Raw genomic sequence first — 18,689 nt, 5'->3', positions numbered from 1 at the left:
CTGCGCTGAAGGGCTGGAGGAGGTCCTATACTACACTACGGGTGTAACGATACACAAAAATCTCAGATCGGTATGTACCTCGGTTTTGAAGTCACAGTATTTTCGGTACAGGAAGGGAAACACTAAATTGCTGCTGATTTATTATGATCTCTTGTAAAAATCCAAATTAGTTTACAATTTTTTAAACAAACCTCCAAATTATACATAATAAATATAATATAAAATAAAAAAGAATAATAAATAAAATACTGCTGCAAACCACTAACAAGTTCTCCACTAACAAACATTCGCAAAACAATACCACATATAGCTAATAAATTATATAATAATATGGATTACAGTGCAGCATTCTTCTTAGTCTTTTTTTCTGTATATGAGCATTATCAATCCCAGTTTGAAGGCCTGTCTTGGATTGCTGCGGTGATAATGGACTTTTGATTATGTATCTTATTTGTTGTGCTTTGTTGGTGTACTCATCTTTAAACACAAAGAAAAAATGTAGTGCAACAATAAATTGATGTACTGTTGGCACATCTATGCATAAAATAAAAAGGGAACAGGGTAGATTAGTCAACATGCAGAAGTGAGTGGCGGAAATATCTGTTTTTAGCAGCAGTATTATCCTAGCTCACCAGTGTGTGTTTTGTAAGCATGGGTTGTATTCTCAGTCACACTGTCCGATTTTGGTCCTGAATTTCTGACACCATGTATTTTGACGCAGACTAAATCAGCTATCAAACGTGACTCAGAATTGGACCTAAAACTTAAAACTACAGCAAGGAGCAGCAGACAGGAAAAAGTGGGCCAACCAAACACAGGCAAATGACAAGACATGAATGATGGAGTGTACGGGCCTACTTTGTCTTCCATCATCACTGAGCTTGACCACCAACCATCTACTGGCCACACACGCTAACACAAATAGTTGTATGCATTAAATCACAATTACACACACATAAAGACATACAACTGACTCAGAACCTCGTAAAGGGGATGGGGCTGTGCTGGGAGCAGCTGCACTTTCTTCCAATCTCCTCTCAGACCTTTACTTGTTTTCTCTCCCTCCCAACTTCCATACTTCATTCCATACGTCCATCATTGATCGTTTTCCTTTCCTTCTGCCTCACGCAATTGCTCATGTTGAAAATACACCATGCGGTGTGAAAACACAGTCCATGTAGTCAAGTAAACATAGTGCTCAAAACAATCAGGGTCCAAGGAACTTGGAATACACTCCCTAACACCCTGTCTGAGGTTAGACACGGATTCAAAGTGATGGCAGAGCTGTGGTTTCACATGACATTATTCAGTAATGTCAGTAATGGCTCACCAAGCAATTTCTTTTCCATATAGCCCCCATTCATGAAACAAAAAAAATACGGAAGTGTCAGCCCACAAATGTTCACTTTAGTTTATTCACTAAATACATTTCAATCGGTGTTTAAAAGAAATTAAAAATAAATCAGAAATGTGACTGAAAAAGATTTTGCTTAGCATGGTGATAATGGTGACAAGAGGAGCGAGACCAACTGTTGGTATTGATTGTATTGTAAGTTGTCTTGCAGAATGTAATCAATTCTGTGCCCATACTATACTTTTACTTTGTTATGTTGGCATGTAACCTAACAAAACCTGGTAGGATTGAAATGTAGACTTTTTTTTAGTCTAATAATGTTTTTGGAGCTTTCATTTGGAGTGCGGATATATTTTTCTGAAAAGACCATGACACTGGGTCATAGACACAACAAGAGCCTTTATGGTGTCAACTAAATGGACAGCGTACACACTCACACAAAGTGAATCATTTGTGTGTAACAATTCATAAACTACAGTTAAAGATAAAAAATGTATCTTAAAACAGTGTTAACCATCAGATTATTATTATTCACCTGTTTACAGAAAAGACTGGGTTTGAAAGTGCAAACAAACAGGTTAAAAGTGATACTGGGTGTGCGAGAGCTGTAGTGCTCTCAGAGAAGCCACAACTAGTGTTATTCAATCAGACTTCCCCTGAGGCAGCTCTGACTCAGAGATATTATATTCATTCACTGTGAAGGTGAAGAATTAAAATGTTTTATGTGTTGTCACACCATCAGCATTGGAGCATGAGAATGAGCAACTTGTGGTGAAGCCGTGGTATAAAACCTTTTGAATGTTCAAGTGGACAGTGTTACCAACACACATCAAATCCGTCAGGTGTAAAATGCAATAAGTGCAAATGTGAAGTCAGTCGTATGTTGGCTCACCATCCAAGGCTTTCAACCGGTCACTATTAGCTCTCATTCCACAGTTTAATATAACCAAACCATACATTCTGTAGGTTTTCATTAAAGTCTGTCATGGGAGCAATGTATTTTCTTACCTAATATCCCTCCAGTGTAATGTACTGCTGTGTCTGAGCAGCAGACAGCTGGTGTCTCATATGGGCTACTCGTATCCATGCCTTTACCGACAACAGCTATTCATCAAGAATTGCTAACAGACACAGCGCATAAAACAAAGGTTTCATAACTTATTTTAATTAAATTGTCCAATCTGACAGAGTTCATTGTTTTTACTGTTTGTTGTGGTTTCAATCTTGAACAAGAGATTAAAGCTTCTCTTTGTGCGCTCTCTGTAATCAGTGTGCCGTCTCTGTGCCCTCCTTCCATGCCGGGCTCACGAGGAGTCACAAGCCCGTGTAAACCGACCCCCGACCCTCATGTGACGCTTTATTGCTGAGTCACAGCATCAGAGAGCAAGAGTATTGTTTACAAACGTGATAGATTTACAGTGCTATAACTGACAGGTAGCACGCTACAAAAAGCAAATGGCTTAATAGGTAAACAAGGCAAAAAAATAAAATTAAAAAAAGGGCTGATATCATTATTATAGTAATAAAAGCAACCACTTGAAAATATTATATTCTCCAGTCATCTGACTAAAAACAGGCATTGCGTGAAGAATTCTGACCCCTTAAGCACGGAAAAATATCAGTGAGTAATAAAAGACTGGCCAATGCGTGCAAAGCAATGTGACAGAGCAAAAAAATAAATAAATAAAAACACTTCTTAACCCTCATGCCCTTCTAGTGCCAACTGTTAAGACTTGGCTGGCTGAGAGGAATGGCTGGCTGGGGATCAGCCTAAAAATCAGACCCTGCTGTTCTCATTAAGAATATTATATTGTGACCTGCTGTTTTATGTTCATTGTCATTAAGGGGGGAAAACGAATTGCTTTGTTAACAAAAAAAAAATTGAAAAACACTCCTGTGCCATTTTCTAAAAAGAAATAATATGAATGTACTACTGCCAAATTGTTCTGACTACTTTCTATGCAAGTCTAAATGATTTTGCATTTTCTCTTTACATTCATCCAAAACATATTTTACTTACTTTAATTCAGTTGCTTGCTGAAGTATAATGTAGCAACATCAACGAGCAGTCCAGATTGAATGTGTATCACGTTCAAACTCAGATGTGCAACAAGCTGAGGTGCCCTTAAAATGCCGGGTTTTTGAGCTGAAGTGTGGTTTTTCTTTTGCTGAGAACGCAACATAAACTAATATAAAAATACAGTTGCCACAGATTCCCCCATTTCCTTGTGAGCTCTCAACCGGTGGGACCACCAAAGAAGACGTGCAGCATCAACTACCAGAACAAACTTTGCCATATTACTGTTAGGAGACCTGCCATCTTGTGTCAGTGTGAACCCTACTTCCTGGTATGATTCAAAGCAAAGTATAAATAATAATAGATCTGTTATGTTTCTGTATTCCTCATTATGCCTTCCAGTGACACATCCTACGACAGGATTGGTATTAGTGATGAGCTCAAAATGTGGTTAAAACAAAATCTGTTTCCCAGAAAAAAGGATCCTCCCTTTCAGAATTACAGGAACTGAAGTGGAGAAAGATAAACACCTTGGTGTACACTGGAAAATTAGTACAGCTGTTATTTATGGTAAAAGGCCTGTTCCATGCGTCTCTTTGTAAGCATACAAAATACTTAAATGTGCAGCAGTATGCTTGTATTTGCAAGTGTTTTATGCATCTGTATGCTCTGTGGCAATGCATAAAAAGGGTGATACCAAGAGTTTAAATGAGACCACAAACCACTAGAAGAGTATATCTTGAATCTGCTGAGGAGGAATTTCACGGAAGTAGTTGTCAAGATACAGTAGCCGGGATTTGACAATCCAGGGGAGGAATGGGATAAGGCTTTCCTGCTGAGCTGATGCGCAACAATGCTGGGAAACAGGAAAGTGGCGTGGTCTGACGGGTTGACGTGCGTTCTCTTGACAGCTACTTACTGCTCAGCACTGATACTACACAGCTATCCAGGATGAGAGAAAAATCACTTTGAACGCGAAAGGAAAAGGAGGGTCCAAGTTCTTTGGGAAAGACACAAGTAAGTGGTGTGTATTTGAACAAAAATTCAGATTTCTTGTGATGAAGCCTACTTAACTCACCTGACTCTCAAACACACTGAAAGGCAGATTTACGAAAAGGTATTTGTACTGATGTAGCCTGATTTGTACGTAGTGGTCGCGGGGTTCATTTTTACATTCAATACATTAGGGTAAAAGAGGAGAGGAGGACACACAGGGATACACAAACACGAAACTCCACTCAGAGGAGAGGAGATGAAAGGAGAGACCAGACTTCTGTGTCACTGAGTCTGTTGAGCACAAATCACTGTAAGCATTTGTTTATGTTGGACCTGTGTTCCACTCCTCCACCCCCAGTCTCCTCAATAAAACACAGCTTTATGAGTTTACACCCATTTGTACAATTTGGAAAGATTAAGCTTTGTTCTGGCATGTTGCCCACGGTAATTTATGAACTTTCTGAGTGAATGCATCTGATTTACTGATCTACGCAGATGTGTGGTGATTTAAAGAAAGAGAAAAAAAAAAAAAAAAAAAAAAAGCAAAATGCAATAAAAGTTATTTCTCTGAAGTCGCTACCTTGTGGGCTTTGGCAGCTCCCTTTTGTTTTTGGACAGCAGTGATGATGGGATAGATAAGAGAAACCATATCTGTGGCATGCCTGACTGAGAGAAAGAGCACACAGTGTCCTGATTAGCCTGTATGAGATACTAAAGCCCAACAGGCCAGAAAGCTATAGAAAAAAATAAACTTGAGCGGGACAAAGTGAGAAAGAGAAGGGGCGGGGAGAAACAGGCAACTGCGTCTGTGAAGAGGACCTCAGGAGACAGCCGATACCTCCACATAGGAAGAGATGAGAGGAAATGTTGGATATAGTAAAGCGCTCATGGGCAGATTTGCCTTTTCAGTGAGCTTGGTTGGCCCAATTAGAAATGTAGATGACAAAGTACACCTGTGTATGTGTGTGCGCTCTTTGTATGCGTGCTGCAGTTTTGCTGTCTGATGTTATTCTGATGTCCTGCAGGCATGAGAAAGGTATTCATTTGTCAAGGATAAGTATCTTTCCATGGCAACTATTCTTTATATTTCTTCTATGAGCATATACACACACACACACACACACACACACACACACCCACAGTGTCACTAAAGCATATGAAAGGTTGTCATTGATTTTACAAGGACACTGCAATATAGTGTTAGGTAATTCTAAAGCACAGCCATACTGCATATATGTGCCACAATCAAAAGCACAGAGGGAACTAACGCTTTGATATCTTTATGATATCCTTAAATGGACCTGTGTGTAATATCAAAGTCTCTGCTAATATTTAGGAGGATCTATTGACAGAAACGCAATATAATATACATAACTATGTTTTCAGTGGTGTATAAAGACCTTACATGATGAACCGTTATGTTTTTAGAACCTTAGAATGAGCCATTTTTATCTACATACACCGCGGGTCCTCTTACATGGAAGTCGCCATGTTGCGCCGCCATGTTTCTACAGCAGCCTAAACAGACAAACTGCTCTACAGAGTGCGTTTCGTCACTATGTTGAATACGTTCAAAGAAGAAGAACAAGTAACAGTAGTAGTAGTAGTCAACTGATTTATTAGAAGTAAGAAAAGAAGAGAAATTTGGACAAATGGAGGACCACATGTACTATTCAGCACGAGCGTGTCGGCCACTGTAGCTTCTCCTGCGCGCTTGGAAAGGGAGGGGTGAGTGGTGACTGACGGTGCATTCATGTTGCGTTGGAATAATCAGAATATTCTTTCCTCCTTAAATCTTTATTGCATAAAGAGAAATGAAGTGTATATAGGACACAATGAAGTATACAGAACTTTGATTTGTGCAAACCCAACGGTTAGTTTGCTGTCCATGTAGAGTAACATGATGTCTGCGTGTTGTTTATACACTCTGATAATGCTAATCCAACACATCTTTTTAGTAGCGTCCATGTTGATTCCACAGTCCGACTTAAGAGCACATTAACACACAATGAAGTCGGAAGAACAACTTCACAACTGGGGAAATGGGACCATTCAAGGAGCATGTGAATGCACCGTGAGCTGCTGGTTGCAATTTGCACTCCTCACCACTAGATGCCAGTAAAACTTATCCTTGTAGGTTTTTACTGCTTTTCAATGAAAAATAAAAAAAATTTTATCGTATACATAATTGATTTCCTGTTGCCATGCATATAGTCTCTGAATTTCCTGCTACAAGACATAGTATATGTAGTTCTCTTGTGGTGAGGACAGCTCATTAAAATTTAATAATAAAAGTTTCTTGTAACTGACAGTATCAATAAATAAGTTGCTGATTAAGCACCAAACAGACAATTTGTCATCAACTATGTTTATGAAGCAAAATCTTATTTTTAATGTTTTCACTTTTGTTAATATTCAAAAGCAGTTGCCTATTTACACTTTCAGCACCAGAACAGCATTAGCGTATATTTAGTCAGGTCCCTGGCCATCTCCTGAGAGTCCAATATTTACTGTCCTTTTAACTCTGGTTTGGCCTCCAACTCCTGCTGTCTCTTCAGCTGCTTAATGCTCTACTATGTTCACCAGATAGTAGTTAACTTGGTCTTTCTACTGTTTGATGCTGGGCTGGTAGCGTACACAGGGTTAAACAGCTGCCTGACAATGAAACAGAACAGCAAAGATGTAGGCGGAAACCTCAAAACTATGAGCTGGAAGATGCTAAAAATGCGCCGAAGAGCTGAGCTGAATTGTAGAGTTCGGTGATACTTCCACGTGGGTTTGTCATTACAAGCAACAAAAATAAGAACCCTATTTACGCTCCTATTGTTGTAGAATTCTGGACTGCCCTATATAGCATTACTGTAGCTACTGCCATTGTCAGCAGCAGAGGTGACCAACTCTTCCTCTTCACTTCCTGCAGAGAAAGCAGTAACGGCCAGCTCAGTATCTGAACATCATCAGGAGGAAATATCAGAGCAAAGCACCTCCAGTCATCAGCCCACTATTCTTCCAGCTGACATAATGCTACGGTCATAACCAAATGAGGGCTGGGAGGAGGTGGGCGGCTTCTGACTGTTCTGCTTTGCTCTAACAGGGAGAGTCCTATCCAAATTCCAACTCTGACAGAATGCAGGATGCAGGCGCCCCACTGGGATCGGAGAAGCAAGGGGGAAAGCTGGGAGCTCGTATGAGTCATCATCGGAATCAGGTGTTCCAATGATAACAGTCGGGGATTGTCCGTGAAATCGGTTGATGCAACCACATTTCTTGATAACAAAAATATTTTTCTGATTCTGCGGTCATTTACGTGAATCACTTGGGCTGAATTTCCACATGATGTTTCACAGCAGCTTGGTAACTGACTGAATAAGCTGAAAAACACGTGTAATTCCGAGTATGTTCAGAATTTGAGAATGAACAATGGTGTGGGTATGACAGCAGGATAACAGAGATGAATCACTGATTTAAACGTGGACTTGGATGGAAAGAAATTATGCACAGGCCCTTCACCATAAATAAGATTCATTAAGACGCTGATAAATGCACATTTCATATTATGGCCATTTTTTCTCATCAGGGCACTTTCTGAACGAATCAATACTGGTCTTGGTGGTGATTAGAGCGCTGATGGATCAGAGCCAGGCTGCCCTTTTAATGGTGAGATTTTCCATCAACATGACTCCGGATCACTCTTATTCATCATAATAGGTAAGGACATGGGCATATGGAAACCTTCGTTTCCCTGCAGCATCATTAAGGTGACCGATTGTGGATATGGCCTGTCAGTCCGCCGCACAGTCAGTCGTCTGATGAAGAGAATTCATATTCATAAGGTCTCACTTTCATTAATCCGGGGCTCGACTACACTGAAAGAAAGAGACCTAATGAAAACATAAGTGACCTTGGATAATATATGTCTTTTCTGTTTCAGACACACACACATGCCCTCACACCCCTCTCTCACTTCCTTACAAAGTGGCATAAGAAAACAAAACAGACCATGAGGAAAAGATACAGCCATGTCTCTTAGAAATGCATCACTGTGACATATGACATTGACAGACAGATGCTGGTAAACAGATTTTCTCTTCAACCCCACAGACATTTGTCTTTCACCCCCTGTTTGTTCCTGCATGGATCAAATAGTAGAAGATGTGAGCCAGATGCTCGACTGTCTGCTCACTAGACTCAGTTACCCAACATTCCAACTGAATCACTGACTTTCTCTGGCAAAGCATCTGCATTTTAAAAATAAATCCCACACATTTGGCATCACAACACCTTACCGAAGGACTCTAATGAGCCAAAGTTTATGTAAGAAGCTAAACAGACATGCACGCTTCTCTGTTACAGTCTTCTGTGTTTAGTGCTTTAATAAAAACACTAAATAAATTCTACAGACGACACTGTAGAGATCCATATCTATGAAAACCTATGTTAAAATCCCCACATTCCTACGTTGCCTGTTACAAAATGGGTGCTCCATCACTTTAAGAGAAGCAGCCCTGAAGGTTTTTTTAAATGAGGAAACACTGCCATCTGGAGGGACTCATAATGCTTCCTGAAAATAACTCCATGTATTTCAAACTAACCTAAATGAATACTGGCTTACTGAAATTTGCCAGGCTCTGGAGACACATAACTTAGGCTTTGATAAATTGTTTGCATACCTTATTTAACCTTGCCTCTGTATTTAAAATTATATGATAATATTTAGAACACTAAAAACTCCATAAACTATTATGGTAAGATAATATTTATATTAGGCTGACACCAGTGAAACCGTCACAAATGGATAAGCCTAAATAAATATAAAACTGCGACAACATTTATGCCTTTTATCAAGAAAGAGATGTACCAATTTCTCTTTCACCAAAGTGTCACACCTGGATTTCGTCTTAGGCAAGCCAAAGCATCCAAAGTCCTAAATAACATTCCTTAACTTAGGGAGAGGGGGGGGATCATTAATTGCACCTCTGTGGCATTTTTATGGAGTTTTGGAAATAGCTGGATGGCTCCAGCAAAACAGATAAAACGAAGGGAAGAAAGAAACTTGACAGAGACTGAGTGCAAAGGGACCCCATGAGGGCACCACATTCATCAGTTTAGAAAACATATGGAGTGGAGGGCCACGTCTGACACACATCTGAAGCCAGTGGGATCAAAGAAACAAAGCAGCCTGAGGCCATCCAAAATACATAAAGACCATGTCCACACTAAGCAGGATAAATCTCAAAGCTCAACCTTCCCTCTGCGTTTTAGCCACCTATCCATTCCACACTAAGCCAGAGCTTCAGGCACCCAGAATGAAGCTTTTGGATAGAGAGGGTAAATTCAAAAATGCTAGTCTCTCTCTCTCTAATGTGGATGGGGAAAAGAAAGCTGTTGCAAAACACTGAGATATTCTTCCATATACATAGTCATTTGATGGCAGTAATTAACAGTAGTAGTTAACAAGACAATTAACTGTCCCCTTTAGCTTAATTTAAAGGGAATATAGATATCACAGAGTACAGGTGTCATCATTATCTATTTATGTGTATCACTTTGCAGCAGCAACACTGCACTGAATATGAGAAACTGAAGTGCTGGTTTGCTTACAGCGCAATTTAAGTGATCGTGTAGGGTTTGGAGGCGATAGTACAGACGTTTAACAGAGGTTCAGTTGAGTATCCATGCTGTGTCCATCCTAATTTTAACAAATGATGCTGTAGCACAGAAATGTGCCCCCTTGTTAAAACAATAAGCCAGTGTCACTACTTTGGGACTGAAATGGTAGCAGGAACTGGCTAAGTTCAGTTTTTGGAGCTCACCTTTGGTTGAACATCCCTCTGAAGTTGTAGTTAGCTCTGTAGTGGGGCATAGGCTTGGGATCCAAAGGCCTGTAGATGGCTGGCTCCCCTCTCTTCATGGCCAGACCATTCAGCTCCACTGTGGGCGTTATACTGCCTGTACATGAGGGGAAATATGAAAGATTAAAACCAAGGCAATTAACATTTGCAGCAAACATTAAATACCAAAATAGTACAAAACATTGCATATCTGAAATCAGCAAATAAAACCTTAAGTCCTTAATTGGAGGAATAAATTGTATCTGAAGCTCCAAATTCAGTTTTTAGAATACAACACCAAAGCCCCAGCAGGCTTTGCAGTCTAATTGTTTATTTTTGTAAATATGAGGATGTCTGTATTCTACATAAAAACAGTCCTTCCTGTCTGAATGCACTGCTAATCCCACAGCACAACACTGATGTTGCATAACCCATAACAGGGCTTTCTTAACTCCATAGAGGGCAGCGGAGGTAAGACAGGCTAGTGGTATTAATTTGGCCAGGGACAAAACATAAGCCTGCACTTAGGCTTTATTGACAGGGTCTGTACTGGCTTTGTTCGGAACACAGATGATCTAAATATATCCAGTGCATTTCCAGCTACACCTGGAAGCCAACTTCCTCCAGGTAAAAACCTAAAACACTGAAACATACTATTAATAATGGAAAAAGAAAAACACCATCGTGACACCTCTTACCCCTCTTCTTTCTCCTTACACACACACACACACACACATTAAAAATAGTGATGTCCCAAAGCAAAACGCTGTTGTCTGAAGCAACTTTAGATGCTTTCCCCCGTGTCCCTCCAGATGGATTTACCTCAGTCAACCAAAACACTTGAACAAAAATGAACAGTAGAGGGCACTAATGCAACCTCAAAAAAGGAACAACTCAGATTTTCTGACAAATTGTAATCTTTAGTGAAATGTTGGTGTTGCTTTTTTCCCCTCTCTCATAACTTCTCTATATCGGCTACTTGGTTGAATAGTTAAGATGATACAGAGAGGTTAGGGAAGAATAAAGCATTGTAACTACACTAAATATTATATAATTACAGCTGCAAGATTAATCCAATCGCAACTGCATTCGCGACATCGCCATTGCAGTTGCGATTAGATTAATCTGTGCGATTACATAACCGCAAAAGGGTGCGGTTTTAATTAAACAGAAAAGTGTGCTCTGTGTGTGACACTGCAGTCTGCTCACACATATGCCCCTAAAAGCAGATACGTGCGAACCAGAAAAATGATTAATGAGCAGTGTACAAGTAACATTAAATACTTTTTATTAAATGTTATATTATACTATACAGTCAATTATACTAGTTACTCCTCCGTGGTTGTGGATAGTGCTTCTGCAGTGAACAGATGTAGATTTAGCCAGAGTCAGGATGCCATTGTGCCAATATGTGCTCCTTCTAGCCGCCACTTCCTGAGAGCAACACACTCCCTTGTTCTGTTTTACATCTATTTTACTAAAGTTACTGTTATAAATATTATTCAGTAATCTTGTTTACATAAAGGGTGGCGTGCTGGTGTATCGTGTACTCCCACCCTGGTTCAAAAACTACAAGTCCCACATGCTACAAGCTGCAATGCACAAATTACAGTACATTTCTCTGCGATGAGTGTTGTTTATAAATCACAATATTCCACAATAATAGCAATATGACTTTTGCTCCAAATCGTGCAGCCTACTAAAAACGTTGCATTCTGTGTTGGATGCTTAAAACCTTTTTTATTGTGGTGTTTTGGTTTATGATGTCATGTGTTAACTGGCCCATGCTGCAGTTAATGTCCATGCATTAATAGCACTACCAATGACTAGCTCAAAGCAGTACAAAATGTGAACTACCTCTTTAAGGTTGAATCTGCCAGATAAGGAGGAGGAGAAAGAAAAACATGTCCCTCCTACCCCTCCATACCTTCACGGTCACACAATAAGCTCAATTTGGAATAACATTTGTAAAAAACCTTTAGTAGTCCGTGAGATGCTCAAGAATTGTACTAGCAGTTATTGAGTTGAAAACATTTGCTATAAATAAACTGAGGAACAAATTAACAAACAAACATAGTCTTACTGCAAAAAAATGGAAACTGGTTGAGAGGCTTAAGCAGTGGTGGACTAAGTACATAAATCCTGTACTAGAGATTACTCCACTAAAAGTAGAAGTCGTCTATTTAAATTTTTGCTTATACAAAGGTACCCTCTTTTAAAAACACTTAAGTATCAAAAGTAAAAGGTATTATTAGTATGGTTATGTACGTAAGGGGTTGCCGACATGACAAACAGAATTTAAAACTACAGTAGGCAAACTTTCCTATTTATTAAACAATGGCATTCATTATAAAGATGTTGCCCTTTTACTCAGTTATATATATGCGTGCGTGTGTGACAGTGGTGGACAAAGTATTCAGAGCCTTTACTTAAGTAAAAGTACTAATACCACACTGTAAAAATACTCTGTGACAAGTAAAAGTCCTACATTGAAAATGTTACTAAAGTATGTAAACATGATCAGGAAAATGTACTTAAAGTATTAAAAGAAAAAGCACTCATTTCAGAAAGAAAAATGTCCTGTGACTGTTACACTATTATCTATTATTATTATTACTAATGCATTAATGTAAAAGCAGGATTTTACTGTTGTAATTTTTTAAGGGAAGCTCATTTTTAACTATTTTGTATCGCAGTGCAACTAATGATTATTTTCATTATGGACTGATCTGCTGATTATTTTCACCATTAAATCAATTTTCAAAATTCTGAAAATAGTGAGAAATGCAGTCACAATTACCCCGAGCCTAAAACGACACCTTCACAATGCTGGCTTTGTCCAACCCACAGTACAAAGCTCAAAATTATTACAAATCAATTTAAATAATGAAAAGGTAAAGCAGCTAATCTTCACATTTGGGAAGGTGGAACCGTGCCATGTTTTTACATAATAACTGTCTTAAATGATTAAAATTCTTGCCAGTTAATTTCAATTTCAATCTAATAATCATGTCAGCTGTACTTCTATAAAATGTTGGGTAGCTTATTATTAACAAAGCATATTTTATTAAGTCTTCATATGTTTTGCGTTTAACTAGTAAATAAAAGTGTCAGATAAATGTAAGTAAAAAGTACAATATCTCCCTCTAAGATGTAGTGGAGCAGAAGTAGAAAGTGGCATGAAAAGAACATACTCGAGTAAAGCACAAATTAGGTGCTGTACTTGAGTAAATGTACTTAATTACTGTCCACCACTGCACTTATGATTAATTTATTGTGTGGGGAAAAAAAGCTGAGAGCAAATGTCTCATTAAAAACACTGTCTTACTACAAACACTTAGTTCAAATACAGTACAAATAGTAGGAGCCGCAACCAGCTTACCTTTTATGAAACATAAAGCTCACTACTGACAATTAATGAGGTCCACTTTTTTTCTGACAGGTCATTATCCCATCCTACTTTGCCTGGCTGATGCAGCCAGCGTCTGCTATCTGCTGCTGAAGCTGAGGCACCGCCGAAGTAAGAAAAAGGGGTTATATTTTCAATGTATCAAAAAGCATTAAACAAAGTAGACATGGACTAGTCTTTGCGATCTGGGCTGACTCCATTTACCAAGAACATTTCAGACGGGGAGAAAACACTTCATTTAGGGAAAGGCTGATGACAAATATTAAACTTTCTATGTACCTTTTAACAATTCAATCTGCCTCAGTTAAATTATCTACCTGTATAATATCAGAGGGCCTAGCACATTAGCAACAAGTTGGTTTAAATGTAATCCTTCACAGACACATTCATAGAAACAGTACAATGAGATGTTGATGTGGTTACATTACCTGGGTTGCTGTTGATGTCCACTTTAGGGGAGCGGGGCGCCGGCCTAGGAAGGATACTCTCGTCCAGCGCTTTGGCAGCTGTGGAGTGCTGGGCCTTTTTAATGCTGGTGCCCTCTGCCTCCCACACCTGCTCCCCAAGTGTCAGCTGCACTGTGAAGATCTGGAACAGTGACACCCAGGGGGACAGAAATTACCCGACAGCAACTACATTTGCACCAAAAGCCAATCTGGGACACACATGGTAGGAGCGGTATTCTGCATGAGCTGTGTTCATTTATGAGATGTACTAAATAAAAAAAAACTGAAATGTCATCACAGAGGAAATGCCAAAAATAAGCACTACCTCAACATGACATGAACATAATCATTCAACTTTGACAATAGGAAAAAATTTGTTGTTGTGACCCCATCACTGATTTGTAAAAAGTAAGATGAAGGACAATCACCGTTTTCTCCACACGGTTCCTTACCTTAGCATGTGCAGGGCCTCTCTCATTGAGGAGCTTGTACTGTGGTTGGATCCTATTGAAACGGGCTAACTCATTCACCAAACACATTGGAGTTTTCTCTTTAGGGTTTGCCATGTTCTCCTGGGGCGGGCCTAAGACAGAGCACAGCAGAATACAAGTTGCAATGAGTGACATGCTTAGAGTTACATGAACAAATAATCACGCATTGATATAATGCATTTTATAGTCTGATTGAGTGACAGATCACATGACTGAACTGGGGGATTTTTGTATTTTTGAATGCGTCGTGTGTTTCATTCATACGTAAAAAATGTTGTATAACACAAATTTCACATGTAATTGTCTTGTCTTATGCTCATGAGACAAAATTCTGTAAACAAAACACTCACAAAATTTTTTTTGTCAATTTGTAAGGGAGACACAAGCATAAGATATTTTCCTTCAATAGTAGATGGGAAGGGGCTCAGGGGTGTTTCAGTTTGTCTCAAATCTACAGGATCTTACAGGCTAGTGATTATGAGTCAACACTATAGTGTCAGTTTAATGATAAGAAATATTATCAGGGTTATCAGATCAATAACATAAGATTTTAATCAAGTAGAACAGGGTTGTGACAAGGTCTAATAAAAGCAAGGTCCATTCTGATATTGCAACTTTCTTTGTAGCTTGAATTGATTTCATTCTTTTCTTATCACACAATGAATATTCTTCTATGACCACCATGAGTACACAAGTTGTACACGTTAACTGTACAATGCTGGCACATTCACAACACTGAAACATTTCACCTATTTGGGGCATAGCTCATTATTTATCAGAAATTAAAAAATGGAGGGAAACTATTCTGTCCGTTGTCGTACCTGGCGATGTGGCAGACACAGGGGCGTCCCCATATCCGACTGCAGGAGCAGGGCAGGCGGGTGTGGGGGCCGGGCCTGTGCCGTTGACGGAGGGCTGCAGACCCAGGGATCCTGGGCTGGCCATGGCCGTCGGGGGAACTCCGGGGGAGAGGCCAGGACCAGCCAGGGGTGCTGAGGTCTGTACTTTCACTTGAGCCATGCTCTATTCCTGAAACCATACAACAATGATCTTCATATTATATACACACACACATACACACACTGACCATTACAGATCATAACACTTTAAAGAGACTAGTGTTGGGCAAAATAAATATTTTAATAAGGATACTTGCAGTATTTTTAAACCTAGTTTCACCTATTTTGGAATCAAATGAATAATAGGTACTAAAAGTTTTGGAATCTGTGCAGTAGATGGCTTCCGCCGGCAGCAGCGAACCGGCTGTAGTGGCTGCAACATATTCCGACGGAGCAATTGTGCCCATCAAAATTACATCCACTAACAGTGCTTCTTTTTGCCACCGACAGGCTCAGACTGTTATGCAAGGTGTCTAACAACACTATGGTATGGATCCCTATGAGGGACTCCTGGTGACCAGCCTCTCACGAGATTTTTAGAGCGAGAAGTGTCCTTGATGGAGACTCCTGTTTTCTTTTAAAAACAAAGGGTGTCACCATGAGTCACTCGTAGGGATCCTTCTCATAATGTTGTCAGACATCTGGTATAACAGTCTGAGCCTGTCAAAGAAACTAGTGGATGAACCTATGGCACAATTGAAGGAAACTTACCTAAAAGATACCGAGGTTAAAAAATACCAAGATTATACTTCCTGCATTTGTCAAACATTAGTCCCCACCAGTTTCTCCACAATTTAAAGCTGTTCACTGTCATTCAGAGCACAAAATTTGCACCAGCCAAATCCTGATAAAATATGCACATTCAAATAGCAAATGCTTAAAAACAATGGTGATCTAGTAAAATGCAAACCACCCTGCTGTCATTTAACAGATTTCTGTGGGCAAAGCCTGGAGAACAGACTTCAGACCGAGCAGCCGTGGGCCTATCTCACATTCTGATCCACTGGCAGCTAATACACCCAGACAATGAACCTTTATTTGAAGGAGCTTTGCTCATGTTACTGCTGCTAAGCCCCCCGGAAAAAGGAGAGAATCCTGTGATAGCAGCCTGAACAAGACAATAGACGCTCAATCACATTTTAGTGGAGACTAAAGAGAGGTACGAAGTCCTGCATGAAGTAAACATATGTTAACATGAACAGAGGACAGGGTCTAACAAATACCCAAAATTCCCTTTTTTATCTTTTTATGCATGCATGCAATATTTTGAATGCAATTACACACATGTCTCAGCCTGTGGCTACGCAATGTAAGTAACACAATATGATACTATGTGTTTTTCATCAACAACAGGTGAAGATGGAGAGAGTAAAATGTTAAAAAATGAATTCAAAAGGCACAAGCATCTTGCCAAGATAGCTCCACTACTGGGCTCACATTAATATGTGGCAGGCACTGAAGGGATATGAGGGAAATTCTTTTCACGTCGCATGGGAGGTCAGAGCAAAGGTTCAGATGCAGAACTGAACCCCTAGAGTGTGGAGAAACTGCACTTGGGATCTTTCATGAGATGCTGGCTTCACCTCCAGGTGATGGACAACATCTTCAATCACCATGTCCCCGGGAAGAGTAGGGAATTTAATAAAATGCACACAACTCTCAATATATTTAGTCAATAATTAAAATGGAGGCAGGTTTTGGATATCACAGACAGTTTCCAAATGTTAACTGTAAACTTGTGATGATTTAAAGTGTCACATTGTCCATTGTTTACAGTTAAGGGCCATGGTTGCACGGATGTAAACAGAGCAGTAGCATGTCCATAAAACAACTGATAACGACAATACCCACAAAATACAATGAAAGTTCTCTTTTGATTTGTGACCATAAATCATTGCACTGCAATTGATTGTTCCGCTGCATCTTGCCTGCACCTGCGGTTCTCGGGGTCACAATCTTTCTTGCTTTCTTTTTCCTCTCTAACAGCAACTTGAGCAAACGCAATGCCTAACAGCAACCCGAATGCATGGTTGTCTTACACAGTGAGTTGAATGTGGAGGGGGCTGTTGCGTTGAGGTTGACAGAGCTACAGGGTTGTCAGCAACCCCTGAACCTACATTATAGCTTCGACTGTATGCAGCTTAGCAGGAGGCTAACCTTACCGAGGCGGTAACAGGATTTCCCGCAAATGTCAGCTCCTAAAAACAAACCAACACAGCTGGCAAACATGCACGCTGTCATCATTATGTCACTGTGATTTCTCCTGTTTAATATCCACTGTCTTTCCACCTCCAGTAACGCTAGTTTAGCCGGTTAACGCTCATCATGGCTGATCGGCCGAGCACCCCTCTTGCTAGCATCTCCATACCCGCCCCATCCACCACCAAAGTCTGGGGATTTTCAGTCCACCGCAACATCATATACGGACTGGCGACGGCGTGACGAATAATCCAGAGACTATCCGCCAACAAAGGGACAAATATTTTAGGGTATTTTTACCTTTGTCCAGGGCCAGACCCCAGTTACACCTCCGACATTGGCAAACACTAAAGAGAACTGGATGGAAGAGGGAACAGACCACGTTATTTGCCTGAGAAAAAATTAAAAAATATAGAGGTAAATGACTCGTCATTTTGATATCTCACGTATAAAGTTTGTGTGGTGTTTATTTGGTCAGAGTCAAGTATTGTGTGTTGCTAACTTAGCATCATTAGAGTTTGTGGTAAATCGTGAATGAATCAGCCACCCCCGCGGCGATATGAATGGTTCAATCCTGGTTTGCTTCCTCTGAGCCTCGAACAGTAACTTTGATTCAGAACGAAAATGAACAGAGTGTCACCGGGACCTGAAATAAGCGTCTGTTTACAACTCTAATTACTAATACTAATAATAAATAAATTACTTACATGGCATATTTTGTCTCGGGGAAGCTTCTTGCTGAGTGAGTTTAAATATGAAGTTAGTAATAAACCTTTTTTTTTTCTTTTGGAGAAGCACATGTCCACCTACAGACAGGACCTCCCTGGTAGGATTTAATGTCTTTTCTCGGAAAGGCCCTTCGGGTGAAAGGGGTCTACCTTGGTCTTGAATGAAGAGGCATGCAGCTAAGTGTCTCACAAACCACAAGACCACCAGGTCTGGATTCTGTGTCACCAAGCTCTTTGTGCGGGAAACCACATCCAGTCAGTGTTGATGGTTCTGGGGTCCCACAGCTGGAGAGGGCCCACTGCAATTCCAGTGGTAACC

The 18,689-nt window shown here is 40.0% G+C and overlaps 1 protein-coding gene and 1 long non-coding RNA gene across 2 annotated transcripts in view; one reads left to right on the top strand and one right to left on the bottom strand.

Moving 5' to 3' along the window:
• Nucleotides 1–18,036, bottom strand: part of stau2 (staufen double-stranded RNA binding protein 2) — a 99,067-nt gene extending 81,031 nt beyond the window's left edge. The window contains exons 1-5 of the mRNA XM_038727261.1: nucleotides 17,943–18,036; nucleotides 15,366–15,573; nucleotides 14,506–14,636; nucleotides 14,036–14,195; nucleotides 10,181–10,316 (exon numbers count right to left, since the gene is read on the bottom strand). Of these exons, the coding sequence (XP_038583189.1) occupies nucleotides 10,181–10,316; nucleotides 14,036–14,195; nucleotides 14,506–14,636; nucleotides 15,366–15,564 (626 nt within the window). The 5' untranslated portion in view covers nucleotides 15,565–15,573; nucleotides 17,943–18,036. The remainder of the gene's footprint in view (nucleotides 1–10,180; nucleotides 10,317–14,035; nucleotides 14,196–14,505; nucleotides 14,637–15,365; nucleotides 15,574–17,942) is intronic.
• LOC119909172 lies at nucleotides 1,933–14,025 on the top strand. The gene is made up of 3 exons (XR_005445391.1): nucleotides 1,933–4,388; nucleotides 7,945–8,024; nucleotides 13,641–14,025. It is a non-coding gene; the product is annotated as an uncharacterized LOC119909172 (long non-coding RNA).
• Nucleotides 18,037–18,689: the final 653 nt, after the last annotated feature.

This window comes from Micropterus salmoides, unplaced genomic scaffold (genome assembly GCF_014851395.1).
Source record: "Micropterus salmoides isolate LMB-PRFRI ecotype aquatic unplaced genomic scaffold, ASM1485139v1 Ms_hic_scaffold_1, whole genome shotgun sequence".
Lineage (NCBI taxonomy): Eukaryota > Metazoa > Chordata > Actinopteri > Centrarchiformes > Centrarchidae > Micropterus > Micropterus salmoides.
This window is presented reverse-complemented; position numbering and strand designations above follow the sequence as displayed.